At 34.1% G+C, this 21,140-nt stretch overlaps 1 protein-coding gene across 8 annotated transcripts in view; it reads left to right on the top strand.

Annotated features, from left to right (window-relative positions):
* Nucleotides 1-18,556, top strand: part of LOC135208431 (TGF-beta receptor type-1-like) — a 368,373-nt gene extending 349,817 nt beyond the window's left edge. For all 8 annotated transcript variants that reach the window (XM_064240592.1, XM_064240591.1, XM_064240594.1 and 5 more), the window contains exons 12-13: nucleotides 1,735-1,868; nucleotides 7,773-18,556. In XM_064240592.1, coding sequence (XP_064096662.1) covers nucleotides 1,735-1,868; nucleotides 7,773-7,898 — 260 coding nt within the window. In that variant the 3' untranslated portion in view covers nucleotides 7,899-18,556. The remainder of the gene's footprint in view (nucleotides 1-1,734; nucleotides 1,869-7,772) is intronic.
* The last annotated feature ends 2,584 nt before the right edge of the window (nucleotides 18,557-21,140 follow it).

The raw sequence follows: 21,140 nt of genomic DNA, 5'->3' as shown, positions 1-21,140 counted from the left end.
TATTTCTATAAAAATGAATAGTGCATACATTTATTCATAGTAAAAAGGTCAATTATACATTAGCCACAAGTTGAAATTCAGTAAAAATGAGTTTTGATTAGGACATTTTCTTGCTGAAGGCAGAGTTTTGTATATTCAAACTTGAATTTTGTATATTCAAACTTGAATGGGTAAAATTTATTTTGTAAAAGCTTTGACAGTGGCATTTGACGGAGGGTTGAGATGGCTCACCTAGAGGTGGGAAGGTCCTTGAATTATTCTTTTATATTCAAAACCTCAGGAAGACAATATTTTCATTGAACTACCTGCATATTCTGAACTACTCTTCGGACACAAATTTCTACCAGTACAATGGTTGAACACTATCATGGATTTTATTTGTTATATAAGGAATTTGAAATATATTACATGATCTTTTGTTTCTTTTATCACATTATCACTTTGACATTATGCAGCTATATCCTTTTCAGAAACAGTATTCATCTTGTAAGATTTTTGTCAATCTCTTTCTCTAGCCTATTTAGAGCAATCATACAGAATATGTTCTCTACAACCAATTTAGTACTACGCCTCTGTAGTTAACCACATTATAAGGTCACTTTTCTTTGGTTCCTTAGCTATGATTTCCTATTTCCAATCACCAGACTTTGTTTCTTCATTGCATGTTCTGCAAAACAGTTTGTGTCGTTTCAGTTTTAGATAAAATCATCTCTTCATGGATCCCATCATAGGCTAGTGTTCTCCATTCCCTAAAGTTCTAGATTATTAATTCCACTACAGAAACTGTGAATTCACTCATAAGCACATTTAGGTGTGCATCAGTTTCTTGGTATATTATATCAGTCAAATTATTCTCTTGTTCCTTATGTCTTATTCATGACCTCACAAAAATGTTCTGCCCTGCGTTATTTTTGTTTAATGTTGTTAGTGGCTGTCCCTCCTCATGACAGGCATTTTTCCTCTAGAAGTAGCCTATTACAATCTGTATTGTTGTATGGACTTGCTGACAAGTATCTTCATGTGACTATGAAACTATCTTGTTGATTTAGGAACAAAGCTTTAAAAAGAATGTAAAGTGTCAGATGGTAAGACATTACAAGTGAAAGCACAAGGGAAGTTATGCATGTAGATTAGATAATGATGGAAGAATTGTAAGACCCAGAACTGAATGCTGGGAATTGTGAGAAGGTAGGCTGGAGAAGAGTAGTGATTTGTGGAAGATAAAGATGAGGAAAGACAGGTGTGGCAGAATTTCACAAAGCCCTATGCTTCACACTGCAGAGGCAGTGGTGATTAATGTAGCAATGACAAAGGAGGTCACAGGTGACACCTGTTCCTTAGTGGCTCTTAAGATTCCTAAGTGTTCTTTTTCTCTGCCTATTATTAGGTAAGTGATCTATTTGATTTACTGTACTGCCATGTGGAGATGCTGTCTCAATTTACCTCAAAGGAAAACTATTATACTCCAGAACACAATGCACCCATTTTAATATCACACTGTAATTTTAATATATTTCTATAATTTCTGTAAGAGTAAAAATAGAATAACTTTGTTTACTTTATGGCACCAATATTTGTATTATCACAGTCTTCAAAACAAGTAGTGTTGATATTGAAGGATTTTATTAACAGCTTATTTTGATGATGGATGTTTGTTTTATTTTACAAACTTTATTTTTTGATGATGTTCATATTGATGGATTTTATTAATACGTATAATTCTTTCTTTTTAAGGTGGTGGATGTGAGGAATATCAGTTACCTTATTATGATATGGTTCCAAATGACCCAACTATAGAGGACATGCGAAAAGTGGTTTGCATCTATAAACAGCGTCCAATCATACCAAATAAGTGGCAGTCATGTGAGGTAAGGTCAAAGGTTTTTAGTGTTAGAAATATCCCAACAGTTTCATGTGGCATAATATCAAAAACCTTTGTTTGTCATTCTGTTCTTTAGAAATCTGTCTTCTGTTTGTAGTCATAATTTTCAGATTTCTTGGCTTTTGTATAGATACATTCCTAAGCCTAAGCTTTTTGCAACTCAGTTGAAAAGTTCAAATTGCATATACGTACAGTAATCCATCCCTCATACATTTTACTTTATTCACCCATTACGTTGTGAAAGATACTCCTGCCTAAGTATTGAAATTACTCTGTAATAGCTCATCATGGACTTAATGATGAAACTCAAGCTAATAACTTGGGTGGGAATAAAGATTTTTTTTACGAGTGCTGTGTAAAATACATTGAAAAAAGTGCTTTAAAATAAAAGTAATCATAGATCAAGATGAATATGTAAGGAGAGGTGTAAGCAATCTATTACTGGTGCTTGTCACAACAAAACTTCATAAGAAAAATAACACAGAAACACAGTAATATATACTTTATTGGCTTGTGTATTAAAAACAGGACTACAGTTTGAAATTTAATAGAATAAATAAACAAGTTACAGTATATAGAAACTCATGAAGTATGGTTGTGTATTAACCAATTGATAAGTTATAGATATAGTACTTAAAAAAATTAAGTTTAAAATAACTAGGAATTAATCTGCACCTCTGTTAAATCAGGGGATGCTATGTTGGTTCCTAAGAAGCAGACATTTGGAGGAGAGATTTGTATTGTGGAGGGCAGAGGAATTAGTGTTGGATATACTTCCTTTACATTGCAATGACTTGTTTCATTTTGCTTTTTATTATAAATATGTATTATTTGCAATAAAATATACCAACTATTAAGATACCTTCTAAAACATGCATCCATACATGTTTTTTTAGCTGTCTTGATAATTGCTGATTATTTAAATAAATTTTATGAAAATTTGTTTTGTACCAATTTTGTGAATATTTGTTCTAATATATTAATTACTTCACAAAACTGATTTAAAGAAATTAGTAATTCACTGCTAGATAAAAGCCACAGCAGATACAGCATCCAAAACACTAATTTTGATCGGCCAGATTTACCCGAGTGAGACAATCCTTGAGCATTGTTGGGAGAGTTCTTTATAAATACATGTTTGTTTTATTGACCAATACTATATATTGAATTAACTTAAGTGGTACATTTGTGGTTTGATATTTGTGAATATAAAAAATTTTAGTGTATAAATAGGAAAATATGGCTTGAAGTGGAGTTGAATCTGAAGCTAATTAGTGGGAACTGTGGTAGAACCATCATCTACCTGACAATGTTCAAACCCATTTTTTGAGGTGGAACTATTCTGTGGAGCTGGACCACAAATTCCAGGGAAGTCTAGTTCTAGGAATAGGACTTTTGGCATCCTGTCCAGTTTGCCTATAATGTGATTAGGATGGGGATGACTTGTTTTATAATAATACCTTCAGTCCTAACAAGCGGGTTATGCTTACACTTGGGCCGTACTAATCATGTTATGCCATCCCCTTTTGGGGTAGGGTAGGGGTACGGGAATTTGCGGGTCTGTTCCCACTTGTGCCATCAGTGGAAGATTTGAACTTAATGAAAAGCCAGTGATATCTTTTCAAGATTTACAGATTTTTTTTCCAATCTTTATGAAAAGTAGACCTAAAGATGTAAGTACCCCTGGGCCTATGATGGAAAAATTCAGCACAGTTGATGACTGTTGGAACGTCACTCCCAAATCTCCTTAGTACAGCTTTAAACATTGTAAACATTGTAACTGCTACAAAGGAACATCTTGTTCCAAGTAAAGTACTATCAAATCCAGAACACCCATTAGGGTGCATAGAAATTCAAGAAGAAACAAGTAAAAATCAGTGGAAGCATACACACTTAGTAAACAGTAATTCAGAATTAATGACTAGCAATCCTCCCAACCCCCGTCAATTCAACAGTTAGGAACCATACAGAAAGATATAACAATTCTAATACACAAGCAACATACATAAAACAAGGACTGAAAAGAAACAAAAATTACTGAATGACTCTCTCATTAGTCCATTTTGATTACCTCTTTGAGCCAGATAACTGGTCAAGATTTCTAGTCCTAATAACCGAAAACAAAGTTACAACAGTTATACTGGAAAACAAATGACTCAACATATATCCAACACAGGACATGGAATGTAGACACATCAAAGGTAATGAATGTTTAATTCAAGTAACCAACAAAATGCAATCGACCACCTTTTTAAATGTAACAGAAATAAATTATATAAAAATAACAATTACAAGACATGAAACACTAAATTGTGTACAGTGTACAGGTAGTCCCCGGTTATTGGCAGAGGTTCCCTTCCAGGGGTTGTGCTGATGAGCGAAAATTGCCATTAACCGAAACTTTGCAATTTATGGCGCTTATTGGTGCGGCACGTCATAAGGCACCTTATAGCGCCGATAACCGGAACTCTGCCCTTTATGGCACCATAAATCGCCGATTTTATGGTGCTAGACAAGCCCCATAAAACCAGATCGCCGAGAACCAAGTCCGCCGATAACCATGGACTGCCTGTACAGTCATTCTACCCAACAGTGAACAAGAACAACTTCCTTCAAAACACCAACTACTAGACTCCTTGAAATTAAGATACTATAGCAATGCTGTATTCACGATCCAGAAATATACTTAATTCTAAGTAGGAAAGACAAGAATAAAACTATCAACATTGCCAAAAGAAAACTTACAGGCCAAGACCTCCCATTTAAAATAAAGATTCTTGGACAAATTAGATTAGTTCATCCATTTATTCCAAAAGCACTACAATGTACTAAATGCTCAAAGTGTGAGCACTTACAAAATTTGCCATGATAAAGCCAATATGTGCAGTTTGCATATCAGAAAACCTTACCACTAATTTGAACTGTAACCACCCCAAAATGCATCAGTTGTGGGCTAGCCCATCCTGCTAAATCTAAAGAATGCTCCTTCCTCTGCCTCAATGTCATTGCCTTCCCTAGCAGTTGATAACTGCTGGTAGGGTTGTCACCCTTAATTCAAATGATGTTGGAATCAAGGAGCACATTCTTCTTCAGGCAGTCCTTTATCCAGTACCCCAGCACAGACTCCATTTTCATAATTTTGTCTCGCACTGTCGACACTGTTTTTGCAATATCGAAGAAGCTCATGTCTACACTTTCTTATTTCTCTTTCTTTTTTCTTTATCCATTTCACTGTGCTCTCATTCACATTAAAACTGCGAAACTTTTGTGCTTTAACATATCGAGAACTTTCACTTTCTTGTCGAGTTTCATGACCAACTTCTTTCTTTTAAGCTCTTTGCCAGAAGCCTTAGAAGGAGCTGGGCACTTTTTAGGAGGCATTTTTGTTACAATTCACACGGATATAAGATAGGTAAAACACAGATTTGTGATTACATCTGCAGATCTTGGTAACTTTTGCAGCACAATAAGATGATACGTAAAACACAGGTTCATGATAATGTCCACGGATCTCAGTAACTTGCTACACAGTGAAGCTGATGAAGGAGAGGTGCGTAGTACCCACAATTGGATACATAGAACTCATGAACAAAATGGCTATGTTGATCTGTGGAATTTGAATGAAGCACCCACTGTGTTTTGCAATGGTCTCCACAAATAACGAACTAAGCTTTTGAATCTTGTCACTGAGCCAAGCTAAAAAACATCATACACAAAAATGCAAACTTATTTAATAAAATATAAAATTATCTTTTATCTGTAACTTACCTTTGTTTGATGCCCTTGGTGCTTTACAGTGGCTGGACTATTAAAAGTGAGGAGGTTTACTAGTCCTCCCCCGCCTCCTCCCCCTTTGTACAAAGAAAGAAAATGCTCCTTGTGACCGAGTACATTGATACTTTCTGAGTGTAGAATTAGAGAAAGATGTGTTTGAGACACTATGTCTATTAGCCATTAAAGTGAAAAAATATAACAGTAATGTTTATGTTTCTGCCAATAGCAGTAAAACTTACTAAAAGCAATTTCTACTACTACACTATTGAACTGATGACGTATCCGATCAGCCAATTTAAAGTGATGTAGAAAATGACTAATGATGATGTGTTAAGTGGTACGCTTCAAGTCCGTAAAAGTTGTGAAAGCTCAATCTGTCTGTCTCTCTCTCTCTCTCGCTCCCTCTTTTTACTTTTATTTTGTTATTATGTTTATTTGTTTTTGGAGATTTTTTTTGTTAATCATTTAATGTCATGAAAGTTACTGTACAACAATACACCAAGAAATCATAAGTGAGAAATGATAGGGGTAAAAAAAGGAAGGTGCACGTGTGTGTTTTACAGGCCATATGTACATATGAAAATGTACCTCTCTCTCTCTGTTTATGGTTTGTACCATTACGTTACAGTACAGTAATACTGTAATATCCTTTAACCCTTACAAGATTGATTAAATATATATTAAACACACCCTCAGACAAGTAAACTTTAATGACAAGAGTAAGATATACAAATGCACATGGTGTAAGAGAAAATTTTTTGAAATTTCTGTATCTTCCATAGGAAGTTGAAAGTAAATATTTACAACTCTGTGCATGGCCTCTTTTCCAAAACACTTGTAAAACATGCTAATCTTACCAAGTTATACATGTTTTTCTAATATATTATTTTGTTTTATTTTGTAAGATTATAATAACAGCTCACACAATATCATAAAAACTAAAATCAGGAACAAATTCTAAGTATATTTGTTATAAAATATTTATAAGATTTACTGAGATGGGGAGATGCAGTAACTTTTTGATAGGTATACATGTTTTTTCTAATATTTCTTTGCACTTTTCTTTGCAAAATTACAATTTTAGCTGACATACTATCTTAAAAGATAAGAACTAAAACCTACAGCAAATAAATAAAAAGATGTCATGAGAAAGAGAGGGGCAATACATTCCCCATCTGGTCTCAAGGCACACTGATCTACCTCTGTCCTGTGCTGAGCTACTACAGTGTGTTGCCATAAATCGTTTCCCACAAAATTCATCCAGATAATATGGTGTTTAATATTAATCCGCGCATATTATGAGTTAGCCAGTAAATCACTCAAAACCTGTCATAGATCTTCATATGATCATGTCCTTCCATTAAGGGTTAATAAAATGTGGAAATGTATAATGTTTAAATTTTATGCTGTGGTGATGTGTTATGTCAGTGCATGATGATCTGGCAAAGGACATGACATATCAGTGCATGGTGATCTCCCCACAAAGGACATGACATGTAAATGCATGGTGATCACCCCGCAAAGAACATAACACCCGCTGCAGTAAGGTATTAATTCAAAATTTTCATAATGGAAATATCTTCATGAATTTTGTCTTAAACATTGACAACATTGAGCTATTTATAACAGATTGTCTTCCCTTCCCCAGCTACACTTTGATCTTAGCCAAAAGGCCAAGACCCTTAAACCGATAAAAATTTCTCTCTCTCTCTCTCTCTCTCAGATGGAAATAGGAAAGTGGGGTGTGTTTGAACAGCTTCACTCTCTTTCTCTCATCCAGCCCAGCCTTCTGACCCCCTCCCCTCCCCCCCTGTGCATGATAATTCTCTCCATACCTACCACCCCCTGAATCTTTTCTCAGCCTATTTTGAGTGCAACAGTGGAAGAGCTGTTTTTTTTTCAGTGTTTTTTTTTTTTAGATACTACAGTAGAGATAGTTGGCTGTAACTATAAACTTCTTCCAGGTTGCAGTGTCATAAGGTGTAAAATATGAATAAACCTAAAGCCATTGGTCTGCTTAATTTGTTTGATGATAATGTTGTTAGCATATATGCAAATAGTTTTTTGTATTGTGATTTAATTCTTGTAATAGGGTTTATGTAATATTTTCTTCCAGGAATTAAGAGTCATGAGTAAACTTATGAAGGAATGTTGGTATCAGAATGCAGCAGCAAGACTAACAGCTCTTCGCATCAAAAAGACCCTGGCCAATCTTGGAGCTCATGATGATTTGAAGTGCTGAGTTGGACAGAAGAATAGACAGCTAAGAGAATGTTGACATTCCTTTGTTTTTGTGGAGGAATTTGGAGTGCATACCCTAGTACTGTAAAGCTGACTAGAATGAGGAGTTTCATTTAATCTCCACATGAAATGAAGTGTGACTGTGACATACTGATACAAGTACTGAGTGAGGTACGTAGTTACCAAATAGTAAATTTACACCTCACACTGAAACTAGTGTGTTGGTAAATAACTATATATTACCTCTCATTAGCTTTTCTGTATCATATCTTTGTCCCACAACGTGACTTTGCGTTTATAGAGGAAAGTTGCATAGATTTGTGCACTTTTGATGCTGTCATTTTGTTGTCGGTGGCAATTTGAAATGTGATGCAGAATGAAGGTACATATGACTTTGTTCTTGAACACTAACAATTGCTGATGGAACCAGCAATATGATACTTCTGAAAAAATTTAGTCAGAACATTAAAGTTAATATATAACAGAAATGTATGAAACTATGTATTTATGTATTGTATATATATACATAAATATATAAATTATATATAGTATATATATACACATATGCATGGTTTATGCCTATACATATTTTAAGAAAAGTATATTATGAGAGTTATGATGGGTTATGTGCTCTAAAGTGTATAGTGTGAGAATATTTAAGGTTAACAAGGATTCTGTTTTTGACAAATACTATGAAAGAAAAGTCAAGCAGTGTTATCAAAATTATTTATGTTGTAATTGGAAATAAAACCAAAAGATTTTCTAATATCTGGATGTATAGATGGGTTTGGATATGTGAGAAATTATTTTAGCACAGTACAGTACGTTCATATACATATGTGAAGGAAAGCAACTTGTAAGACATATAGTGTGATTAATATTAGCATATTATACATTTTAAGTTTTTGTCTGAGGAATGCATACAGTATTTTTTCATGCTACATCAACAGATTGAGATTTCAAGATCTAGAGAGTAAGAAGTCCATCTTATTACATACCAAACAATAACGGTTATACTAGTAAGTAGTTTGGTTCAATGCTGAACTGTGAAACTAGGAAAAATTTTGTAAACATTGTCAATTGTTTTGACAAAAAGAGATATTCCTCTTGTTTAAATGCCATTCAAATTTAGGAAGAAATCCATGCCTTGCAAAGCAGGTTGAAAAATTCTTATTTAGGCTATGTACCTTTACATATTTGCAGAAATACATATTGTAAATATATACATTGTATCATTACAATTTGTAATACACATTATGTACTCATTTGTATTTGTTTACACAGACATATACCTTGGTACACATATACTGTATGTATATATGATAAATGCTTGAGTGCTTGTGTGGGTGATGTTATTGGATTGATGTAAATATGCAATCACAGATATGTCTTCATCTTAATAGAATAATGATCACAGGAACTCATATTGAGATTACTGAAGGTATACAATGTCCATTGTAGGTATGATAGAGTGTAATAACCAAGAATATTTAAGGTTGTGGAAAGGGGTTTAGCATATGAAATTGGATATGAAAATATGCCTCATACATCACCAGTCAATTGTGTCTAGTCAGTATGGTGGTGGGACAGAGCTAAGAGGTCTATTTAGTTTCCATACACAGTCATTTCAATTGTGCACAGAGAATTATGTATGTTAATATACAGTATATGATATATTTATGTATGTGTATGCGTAATAGCCCTTTTTATAAAGGGAAAAGGAAACACAAGATGCTTAGAGTCTTTTGTGCATTGGAAGGCATCTTACTGGTTGTTAAATGGCTGAAAGTACCCCAGTGCTTGGATTTGTAGCCTAAATTTCATAGTTCAGTTCAGTCTTAGACGAGGGAGAAACTAAGTTTTATTATTTGCCTTCTCTACTTGGGAAGTCTATTTGTGTGTATGCAAACACACATACACATACATATATACATGTTTAATCGTTCAGTAATTATGCCATCCAAGGGTCTGAGGTTTATCTATGTCTTGGACTTAATCAAAATTCAACTTCTTGTGAGGTGAGTTTTGTTGCTATAGTATATTTATATAAATATATTTATATGTATAGTATATCTATATTTATCATGAGCACATTCACAAAAAGTTTCCAATTTATAAGCAAGATGCATTTGTGGTGTAAAAGTTTTAACATGCATATATTTCTTTTTGCAAAAGAGAGACTCCCTACTTCATCTTAGTTAAGAAAACAACTTTTCATCTTTAGCTGTTTGTAAAAACCCATTTGCACCAGGTTACTTACTCTGCCATAAGCAAAAATATTATATTTTAGCCAGCTTTCATGTAGATTTTCATTTGAGGTGTTAGGGTTGGCTAAGTCACTGCAATAAATAGTAAATAGATTTGTAAGAAAATGTCATATTATACTAGTTTCCCAAAATCCTACCACTGTATGTAAATGAAATTGTATCTGTAATTTCTTTTGTGTAAAGTTCAGTCACTAACCCCCAGTCCAGAGTCAAAATGATAGTTTACAGGTAATCCACCCTGTGGTTAGCCCCTCTAGCCTTTAACCCCCATAAAGTACACAGAATAATTAAAACCGTTATCTGAGGTCTGGAATAGTATGTGATGTTCTTAGGGACAAGACAATCCACCAGAAGTTCAGCCTGACCAGCCTCTCTTACTGCTGGCCCTAATAAAGTATGCAGAATAAAGATGCCTTCGTTGGAGGGGAGTAAGTTCATTGTGAAGTTTATTACAGTGTGAGTTCACCTGTTATACGGTAATTTATGTTATATGGTAATTGATATGAGAAATGTGAGAACACTGTGTTCGAACTGCTGACTTTTTTAAAAATCACAATCATAAATTCTCAAGTTTAATCAATTTTAATGTGACTTGCTTAGCAGACTGGCTTACACTTGAAAATATTTTTGTACAAAGTACACTATTTAAAGAATAGGGAATATCACCTATCTGTTATATGATGCATGGCATGTATATTATGGATAGAAGTACAGTAATCATATCCAATCTTTAAATTTAGGCATACTTGCCTTTTACCTCTTCCTTTGAAGGCTGTATTAAATTCAGTTGAAATGCACAGTAACATTTTTTTCATACTTTACAATGATCATGTGTTTCTTAATACCAAAACATTTTTCAGTTGTAGTGTTATGTAAAGATATTTTAGGTTCTAATTTTGATACAAGCTTAAAAAATGGCAGTTGTTTAAAAAGTACTGAAATACAAATACAACAATGACGACAGTATATAAGATTCAGCTCTGTGCATGAGTATCATGCAAGTTGACGCTGTGATGTGCAGTCATATAGGCAAAAATGTTCTTGGTTGAAAGTGTAAATATATGTAGCAAGTACAGAGAAATCTATAATGATATTTTTATCAAATCATAGTAACATAAGGTCATAAGGTTATCCTGTAACTCACTGGTTTGGTTAAACTTCTACATATTTATAATATCCAAAGGACAGGGAAAACAGGGATTAAACATTAGAACTCTTCAGGTAGCATTCACTAATCATGACCTGTGACCATTTATCTAGCTGTCATTTTTGTTTGATGGACAAAGTCTGGAGGTCCACACCAAGCTGCCACCTTCCTTTCACACTTACCGGCCATCTCAGGGCAAGGGCTCATGTGGCCACAAATCAGTTTGATTTAGGCCAAACACCCAACCCTCTCGCTATATGATTTGAGATGATATTTAGAGCATGGGAGAATGAAATTCATAAACATTTAGATTTACTTAACAGCAGTTTAGGTCTGTAAGAGGTGTTTTGCTATGGTCTCCCTAAAGATCTGTGGCTAAGGTATTGTGTTTTGCCAATATTTCACAGATTACTTAATTTTAATATGCTACTGCAAGGATATTTGCTGTAGCTGCTTAAATTAGGCTTGGCAGTTGACATTTTCTAGATAGGTATTGACCTGAGATCTTTAAGTCATTTGGTAAACTATCCCATCTACTCTTGTGGATTATGTAGTTTCAAGTATGTATGAAATAAAACTGTGATAGGGTGCTAGATATACTCAATTAAGGTACATTATCTTCAGTATTGAATAAAACCTTAAATTTTTCATATGTTATAAAATGAGATATGCAAAGAGGAGTTTGGCTTTTTCATCATAATCTTTAAAGAATAACAAATACCTGACTCCTTGTATGTATGTTTAAAAATAACAAAAGGAGGAATACTAGAGTATATTATTTTTATTCCATGATAATTAAGAGTTAGATTGGCCAAAAGCTAGTTAAACTGGAACACAATTTCAGAAAGTGTTTAGGGTTTACCACCTTGGAAAAAATGTGCTTTGTACTTAGACACAATTAAGATAATTGTGAAAGCCCATGTGATTTGTTGTTTTGCTTTGTAAAAGTTTTAACAAGTTTCTTGTTCATGGCATCTGAATTTCATATTTCATATTTGCAGTGTTAAGTAGATTTGACAGACTATTTTTCTTAAGGGAAAATTTCCCTATTAAATAGGTACTTTAGAGGTTTTTTTATCTTAATTTTTTTTAACTGCATTTTGTTAAGATGTTCAGCTAATAAACTAAACACAAGGAGAACAGAATTAAAATACATTTATTTGTAAAAGTTATTGGGCTAATTAAGCTCTAAATAGAAATGGTGATATTTACAAGACTAATTTTAGTAATGCTAAGCACAATTTACACATTCACCTTAGATTTTTACTTTAACCAGATTGAAGTGGAAAAGGCATCTATTTTTGGGAGTAATGTTTGAAGGCTTATTGCACTGATGAAATTGAAGATGAAGAAATGTTTCTGTGTCAGATTAATTAGAAAACTTTGTTTAATATAGATTTTTACTATAATTTTTTATATTGGCCAGGATTCAGTGTGATTCGTCACATTTAAAAAGTGTAACTAGGTGATCGTAAACAGACTTAACTTTTGTGTAATGGTCATGTAGAAGAACAGTTTATACTTTGCCACACATTAGATGTTTATACTAGAAACTTTTTTAAACATAGTATTTTGGCCTTTGACTATAATTTCATCTTTATTTTTTGTGTCTTGGGAATTCGTAAACTGGAAACTTAAGGAGTGCTCACATTAAATATATTTATACAATTCTCTTGCATACCCACATAGACTTTGTACACATATTTATAATTGCAGTGATATGTGTATGTATTAATTACATACATGTGATTTTTTTCATTAATTGCTCACCCATCTTTACTCAACTTATTTTATTGTAATATTCAGGGCAAAAGGGTATTATGTATGCAATAGACCTCTGATAGAAAGTCTGGCAAATTCAGGTGCATTTTACTTTGAAATTTCTGCCATGCAGTTTGTTTCTATTAGTTCTGTGTATTTTGTGGGACAGTGGTATTGGAATTTTTCAACACTCCTGTGGCACTGGAAGGTTTGGGATAAATGTTTTGTGTAATGGTTGGTGAAATAAAAGTTGTATTGTCATGGCTGCGCTACATTGTGATCATGATAGATTTTTACACTTATTTATTTTATGGTTGTTAATGTCATATGTTTACACATATACTGTACCAATGCCTCGAATGTATGAGCCTAGAGTTAACTTGATATTCGATAAGTTACTTCCTCAGATTATATATGTATCAGATGAGTAGGGTTGCCAACCCTCCCAGATTGACTAAGATTCCTGTATAATCTTTGCCTCCTGAAATAAATTCCTGGTCTCCCAGAATTTTAGCCAAATACATACTGATTTCTCAGTGAATTGTATTTGCACATTTACTTAGGTAGTTTTCTAAATGTAACCTGGGACAAATGGCGAGTTCTTGAAAAGAGAATTATACGCATTATCCTCACCTGTTTAGAGTGCATCTTGTGAAATAGTATTTAGTGTAATGGGGCAGCTATAAAAAAAGTGTAAGAAGCTCAGTGTTGAATTGGGGAAGGCAGAACTTCAGGTATACATGTGCAGACTTTAATGACTTTGTACATAATGAAAAATCTCAAAAGTTCTAAGAGCAACTAAAAGTTAAACTAAATAAAAATTCATGTAATGCATATATTACAGTATCTAGCTTTATGATATTTGTTCTGAGCATGGAAATTCTTTGTATAAATTTTCATCAGTTTAATTTGAAATTTGACCCTTAAAAGTTGTTTCTAGAATTCTGGAGTTTTTCACTAAGATATTTTCATCTTCATTATTAATAAGAAAAATATAGTTCAGGAAAATGGCTTGCTTTTATGTTTTTATTACTTAAACTTCAAAAGAGAAATTTATAGTCTCCTGAGTTTGTTATTCATGCTTTCATTGTACAGTAGAGACCCGGACCTCGATCGTATTAGAACTTGAAATAATCGGATTTCAACAGAAAATTTTAAGTAATTTTGCATCCAAGCTCAATCAAAAATCCGGAAAAGTGGTTCAGTCGGTCGCCGCTAATAGGTGTTGTTCCCATGCTCATTTGGTGAGGAAAATGGTAAGAACCACAATTGAACTTAAGATTATTGAAAATTAAAATGCAAGAGGCATTCAGTAACAACCTTAAAATCCTGTGAGATTTTTAATTCTAGACTAAACCCTTGAAGTGTCGATAGTTGTATCGATAGTTGCCTACAGTCACAACTATCGACACTGTAAACAAAACATTTGTAACCTAATAATGGTAAAAACCATATGTTATTCAAGTGAATCACTAATGATACAACTTTTGATACTGAAGCAAAGCAACTAATTACAGCAATTACCGTGGGTAATTACCATAAACATAAATATTTTCTGGAAAAATAGTAATTTGAAAAAGTTAAACATTTTATACAAAATAAGCATTGTCATCGTATGCCATTTGCATTTGATATTGTTTTCATTCTCAGAATCTCAGCTGTTTGAGCTATTAATATCTTCACTGCCATTACACTTGGCTGGTAGAATATATGTAATTTAGATACTTTCTTGTAAATTAACAAAGTTGGGTTTAAAAGTGGCACAATACTTGATTGTATAAGCGTTAAGTGTGATTTCGCTAGTTTTGAACATCAATTTTGCTTGCTCCTATTTTTATCTTCTTGTAGTGACGGCAATTGATGTTGGTAAGGTAATCAGCCGTTTCTCGATTTGGTTGCTTATGTTTGCACTACAGGTTTACAATCATTACATCCGTAATTTAAGAGAGAGAGAGAGAGAGAGAGAGACTGTTGCCTGGGTTAGGTTGTTACACTTACACATATCTATTAGCAAAAGTCAATAATATTTGTGTATTGAGAATAGTGATCATTTTAATAAAACCCTTGTTTAATTGTATCTGATCATATTTCATGTATTATTACCATATTATCGAATTATAATACGAACAGAGTGATCTGCCATTTGCATTATATTTTTGTTTACGTTCTTAAAATTTCAGCTGATATCATTTTACTGACATGATCACTGTCTTTAGATGCCGAATGGAACTTAATTTACAAAAGAAAGCTGGGTTTAAAAATTGCAGCTACTTCATTATAAACGTAGTATATTAAATAAAGTGCTACATGTGTAATTTTTGTCAGTTTCAGAAAGTGCTTTTGCCTGCCAAAACATTTTTGCATTGCTAATTATTCGTAATTCCCAGACATGCTTGACTGACTAAAGTTACGATGCTCATAATTCATAGTTCCCAGTCTTTCTAGACTTCGTGCCTTGTTTACTAAGGGGCAATATTTTCTTGGTAGTATTTTATAATCAAATTACGTAAAGGTTTTTGCGATATCAATAGCTCCCTGGTTTATCCTTAATATCGGGATTCTCTCCAATTTTAAAGGAATACATTTATGAGGATCTACTTCCAATGGGTCCAATGGGTATTACTCCACCAATAATGTTGTCAAATTATAAAACACTAAGCGCCTATTTAAAGTGCCCCTATTTTACAAGGATATGAGAAAAAAATTTAATATAACACATACTGAAAGATATTTTTAAGTTATTTTGTATTCCAGTACTCTGTATGATAGTTTGTTTACGTCTGTTTATGGCTGCTCGTGGCCACTAGCTAGCGACTTAACTGACGGAATTTTTCTAAAATTTATGATAACAGAAATAATTTGGCTTATTTTAAATATTTTATTAATATCCTGTAAGAATTAGACTGTATTTTCAATGTTTTAATATTGGCAACAATAATTATGCCTACCCCTTACAGCACATACTACGTATCTAGCGTAGCCTATGGCACTCGGTCATCCATCATATTATGGCCTAATTGGGCATACGTAGGGCAGTTATTTTACTACATTATATATATTTAAAAATGAAAAAAGTGCATTGAATGGTATGTTATTTAACACTGAACTTATTTCATTGTAATTTATGTGTATTTATGGGTAATGTTTTGTATAAAAAGGCAAGGTTAGGGTAATAACTGCTGGTCAAGAACGGATTAATCCATTTTCAGTTATTTCTTATGGGAAAAATTCATTCAGATCTCGACAAAATCGCATCTCGTCGCTGCTTCTGGGACGAATTAGCATCGAGGTCCGGGCTTTACTGTATAGTTAAAAATTACAGCATAAACAAACCAACCTGATTTGTGCGTGATCATTTAATATTTGTGGCATTCATGGAAGACACCAAAATAAAAATGAAATACTTGTTGCACTCAAGATGCATCCCTATTTTGTGATTTGTGTGTATGTGACATCCATCATCTCTGGGATTTGTACTTCAGATTTATGGCAAGATTAAATACTACATGTCAGATGTAGAAATTGTCATCAAGATTGTTGTATCTTTTTTACAAAAGGACTTTAGTATTTGGTATGACATCTTTTTCATCCAGAAACCCTTTTTTCATTATTGTAGATAAAACGTATGTTTCAGTATTGCCTTTTTTTCATTGAAGTGCGTGTAGTCCCTTGAGAATGATAAATTTGATAGTGCAAAAATCTGTAAATGGGCTTGCATAATGAAGATATTTTATTAACAGTAGTTTTAGGCATGATTAAAAGAAATAACTAAAAATTTGTTTGTCAACAGGAAAGATACTTACTTTTGTATTAAGATTTCCACTTGATTTTATACTCTGTGCATTATTCGGGCTAGGAACTATTATGACTTCCTGAAGCAATTTAATTCGGTTTGGTTTATGTATTTGAATTGGAATTTTTCCTTGCTTATAAAATGTGAAGTACAGTGTATCCTAATAATGCAAAATTAAATAAACTAAGTATGTGTGGTATATATGTTAGATACAATTTTTTATGAATCATCATATCATGTGCATGTGTTTTATATATCGATAGATGAAATGCTTTACTAGTTTCAATTGAAGAAACTGTGCATACTTTTACTATTTACCTCATGATTTTACAAAGTTAACAGTACCTCGTCGTACTAATATTCTTAGAGTAATTGTTTTACAAAGCATAATCTTGCAGAGCTGTGATGTGGTTTTATGCAAGATTTTCAAATGAAAGCGAAAGTAGAATGTTTGTGAAAGAAAATGTGTTGTTTGCACTGTATAGCGTTTTACTTACATGACTATGAGCCATTTTCTGGGCTCTTTGGGAGTTGTTTCAGTGATGGTTTTTGGAAAGAGGTATGTTACAGGTTCTTTGGGTATTATCTTTTGTCCTGAATTTTGTGTGAAAGAATCGGTACATACTCATGTCCCTCCATTTTTAACATTTTAATATATTTCATAAGTCCTTTCTATTTAAAATAATAAAAAGTCTCCCAGTATGTTAATATCGTAAATAGATTGAGAGGGTATCTGACAAGAAAGTAAGAATCACTAGCAAATTTAATATAGGCACCAGTATTTCTCTATTGTTTTTGGATTTATAAAATTGTTTGTGTGAAATTCAAATTCATTTGCTTTAATTTTTAGATAGGTTTTTAATAAAGTTAGAATTTAGTTTTTAAACTAAAAATGCTGTCAGTTGAGTTGTACACTGAAATTTAAAGAGATGGTATTCATTATCGAGGAATAATGAATAATGAATGTTTTGAGAATTTTTAAAAATGTTTTCCAATTTTAGAATATTACTTCAGCTTGTTATGTTCGTAATCATCCTAAGCTTTTATCACTTTCATAATCTATGGCCTCTACATTGTTTTTGTATTTATATTATCAAACCTTTTTTTGTGTATCTTTTACATGATCAAGTCCAAAATATCGAATATCATGTTGACTTCTAGTTGCTTCTCACAACTGAAATAGAACTGAAGAAGCTTTAGATTTTAATGGGCGTAGCATGTTTAGTATGTGACATAGGGATAAACGCATCTTTTACTAGTATTTTAATTATGCATTTAATGTTACTGTTCTTTGAAGTTTTATTTTTATGCTTCCAAATAATTACAATAATTTGTAATTGTAGCATTGTATAAAATACAAAATCAGTTTGGAAGCAGGAATTGAGTTAACCAGAGTATAAATTGATGGATTTATAAGTTTTTGTATATTTAGTAATCAATTTTGTTCCTTTTATTTATTTTGTTTTATCCTTGTGTATGCTTGCTTGTAGATGTAACATCATAGACTTCTGCCTTCAGTTTTTGAGGGTCAGTGAACATTTTCAAGTCAAAATAGTTTGGTCTTGATTTTTTTTCATGGTATTTTTAAGAAAAATATTTTGCCTTTATTCAGTATAGAAAAATGTAGGAGGATGACTGTAACTCCTATTGTATCATAGTCTCTATGAGTTTTAATACATGAAACAATGAAATCAGGATTTTCATTACCCTTTTGTAGCCTTAGTAATTTCACAACCAAAACATTCTCCCTCAGACACACAGCATGTTGTCATAGGAGTCTCAGAGAGCAACCACTTAGATGTGAATTGATCCAAGTGGTTTCTTCAACTATGGTAAATCAGCTTTTCATGCTCTGTTTTCTCTTCTGCTGTGATTGGCCTTTTTTGACAATATAACTGCATATTTGTTGATGAATTAGAGTACATGAGGCCCCCTCATTTTGGGACCACCTTGACGTGGTGAGGAGGCTCTCGAACCTCAGGAATTTCTTCCTAGGTTCGAACCCGAGAGTCCCATATAACATTATATATTTTTGGGTTAATATCTGTGGACTTTTCCATTTTTGCCAAAATTTTCTAAAACAAATAAGTAAGGAAACATAACATGGCTTAACGTGGAGTTAAATCCAAAGCTAAATAGTGAGAACTGTGGTAGATCCATCATCTACCCAACAATGTTCGGACCTGTTTTTCAGGTGGAACTATTCTGTGGAGCTGGACCACAGATTCCAGGGGGGTGGCCCTGGTTCTAGGAATAGAACTCTCAGCATTCTTTCCGGGTTGACCATAATGTGCTTAGGCTGCGGATGATTGTATTATCGTAATACTCTTGGTCCTACCAAGTAGGTTCTGCTTACACTTGGGCCATACTAATCATGTTATGCCATCCCCATTTGGGGTAGGGTAGGGATGCAGACATTGGGAGTCATTTCTCACTTGTGCCATTGGTGGAAGATTTAACTTCACAATGGGCCAATGATATCTTCAAGATTTTTTTTTTATCTCATATGTATATGATTACTGAACTTAATGATTTGAGTACCCCTGGGCCCCATGATGGAAAAACTCTGGCACAGTTGATGACTATTGGCACGTTACTCCCAAAAATCCTTGGTATAGCCTCAAGCAATGAAAGTGCTATAAATGCTACAAAGGAACACCCTGTTCTAAGTGAAGTAGCAGAGCCAGAAAACCAATTAGGATGCATAAGTAAAAAAGAAACAAACAAAAATCAATTGGTAAACTCCAATATCATAACAATGGAACCTTTTATAATGAACAATAATTCTGAATTAGAGAAGAAATCCTCCCGTCAATACAGAAATATATAACAATCCCAATAGACAAGGAACATGAGTAAAACAAGGACCAAAAAAGGTATTTTGATGAAGGAAAAATCTATTTCTGGGCAAGGACCTGTGTCGCCCAGTGAAATGTCCCTTTAGCACACATTTCTAAGGTATAAATATTGCTATGTGTAATACCAGAGAAAGCTAATATGGAAATGCCAGAGTATTCTGGCTCGCTCACCTTATTTAAGGTGTCGGTATGGTTTCTGGGCTGAGTGAAACCACTACCAGAGGTCCTTTGCCATTTAGATTCATCCCTCTTCAATATCCCTCATCTACAGAGGAGCCGATCTAAGGCCCGCTACCGTTACAGCTAGCACCTCTTGACGTCATTCCTGCAGATAGCACCCAAGCTTGGGCCAAGAAAGGGTGGGATAAAAGGAAAGGGTGGGATTTCACTGGGCGACACAGGTCCTTGCCCAGAAATAGATTTTCACTTATATAACTTACCCGGTGGTTACATATAGCTGTCGTCTCCTGACGTCACGGCAGAATTTGAAATTCGCGGTAGCGCTAATGGTTTGACAGGTGATCCCTCTACTCCCGCCCTCTACCGGGTACCGGGAACCATTCCAACCATAAATCAGAAGTTTCCTGCCGTCGGAACCGGTAACACGGTTCCTCTGCTGGTTGGAATTTGGATTTGATCATCTTTGTTTTCTCCTTTTGGTGATGTACCTTGAGTTTACTGATCTTTTTGCTAGCGCTATAATTATTTTGGTTTTGATATTGTTGTCCTTTTTAGGAATTATTTTGAATTCTTCACGATGTCTGACACCGGCTCTGTTCAGTATATGGGTGTGTAGTAGTGGGGTGTAAGACTAGACTTCTTAAAGCTTCACTTGATCCTCATTCTACTTGTGTTAGTTGTAGGGGACGTGAATGTTCTTTTGAGAATACGTGTGAAGAATGTAAGTCTCTAACATCTCAGGAGTGGAAGGCACTGGGAAAGTATATGAGAAAGTTAGAAAAAGATAGAATCAGAAAGGCTTCACAGAGATCTTCTTCTAAGTTTGTGAGTAGCCAGGATATTCCTCTGAATTCTGTTAATCCTGTTCCTATTAACCCCGTAGTGGTTGCTCCTGCCCTCGAATGTATCTCCCGATCCCGATCCCGTGTCAGTATTACGAGCCGATATGGACTCGAAATTTGTCTCTTTCCTCACCACTATGCAGAAAATGGGTGAGACAGTGCAAGAAGTGGTAGTGAAGTGTGATAAATTACTTAGTGCAAGTGTAGTGGAGGAGGTGGTTTGTTCGGCCCGTCGTTCTCCTAGGTCTAGGCCCCTGTCAAACTCCCCAGATCCTGGGAGTAGGCATGCCGAAAACCGAAGGGAGGCGAGCGGGATCTGCTCCCGAGCAGCCGCCCCCTCAAGCAATCCTGTAGCCGTATCCCAGGATGCTGTCGCTCACCATTGGAAAGGTGTT

The sequence above is a fragment of the Macrobrachium nipponense genome, chromosome 35 (genome assembly GCF_015104395.2).
Source record: "Macrobrachium nipponense isolate FS-2020 chromosome 35, ASM1510439v2, whole genome shotgun sequence".
In the NCBI taxonomy this organism is placed as follows: Eukaryota; Metazoa; Arthropoda; class Malacostraca; order Decapoda; family Palaemonidae; genus Macrobrachium; species Macrobrachium nipponense.
Note: the sequence above shows the minus strand (reverse complement) of the source record. Positions and strands in the feature narration are given on the sequence as shown.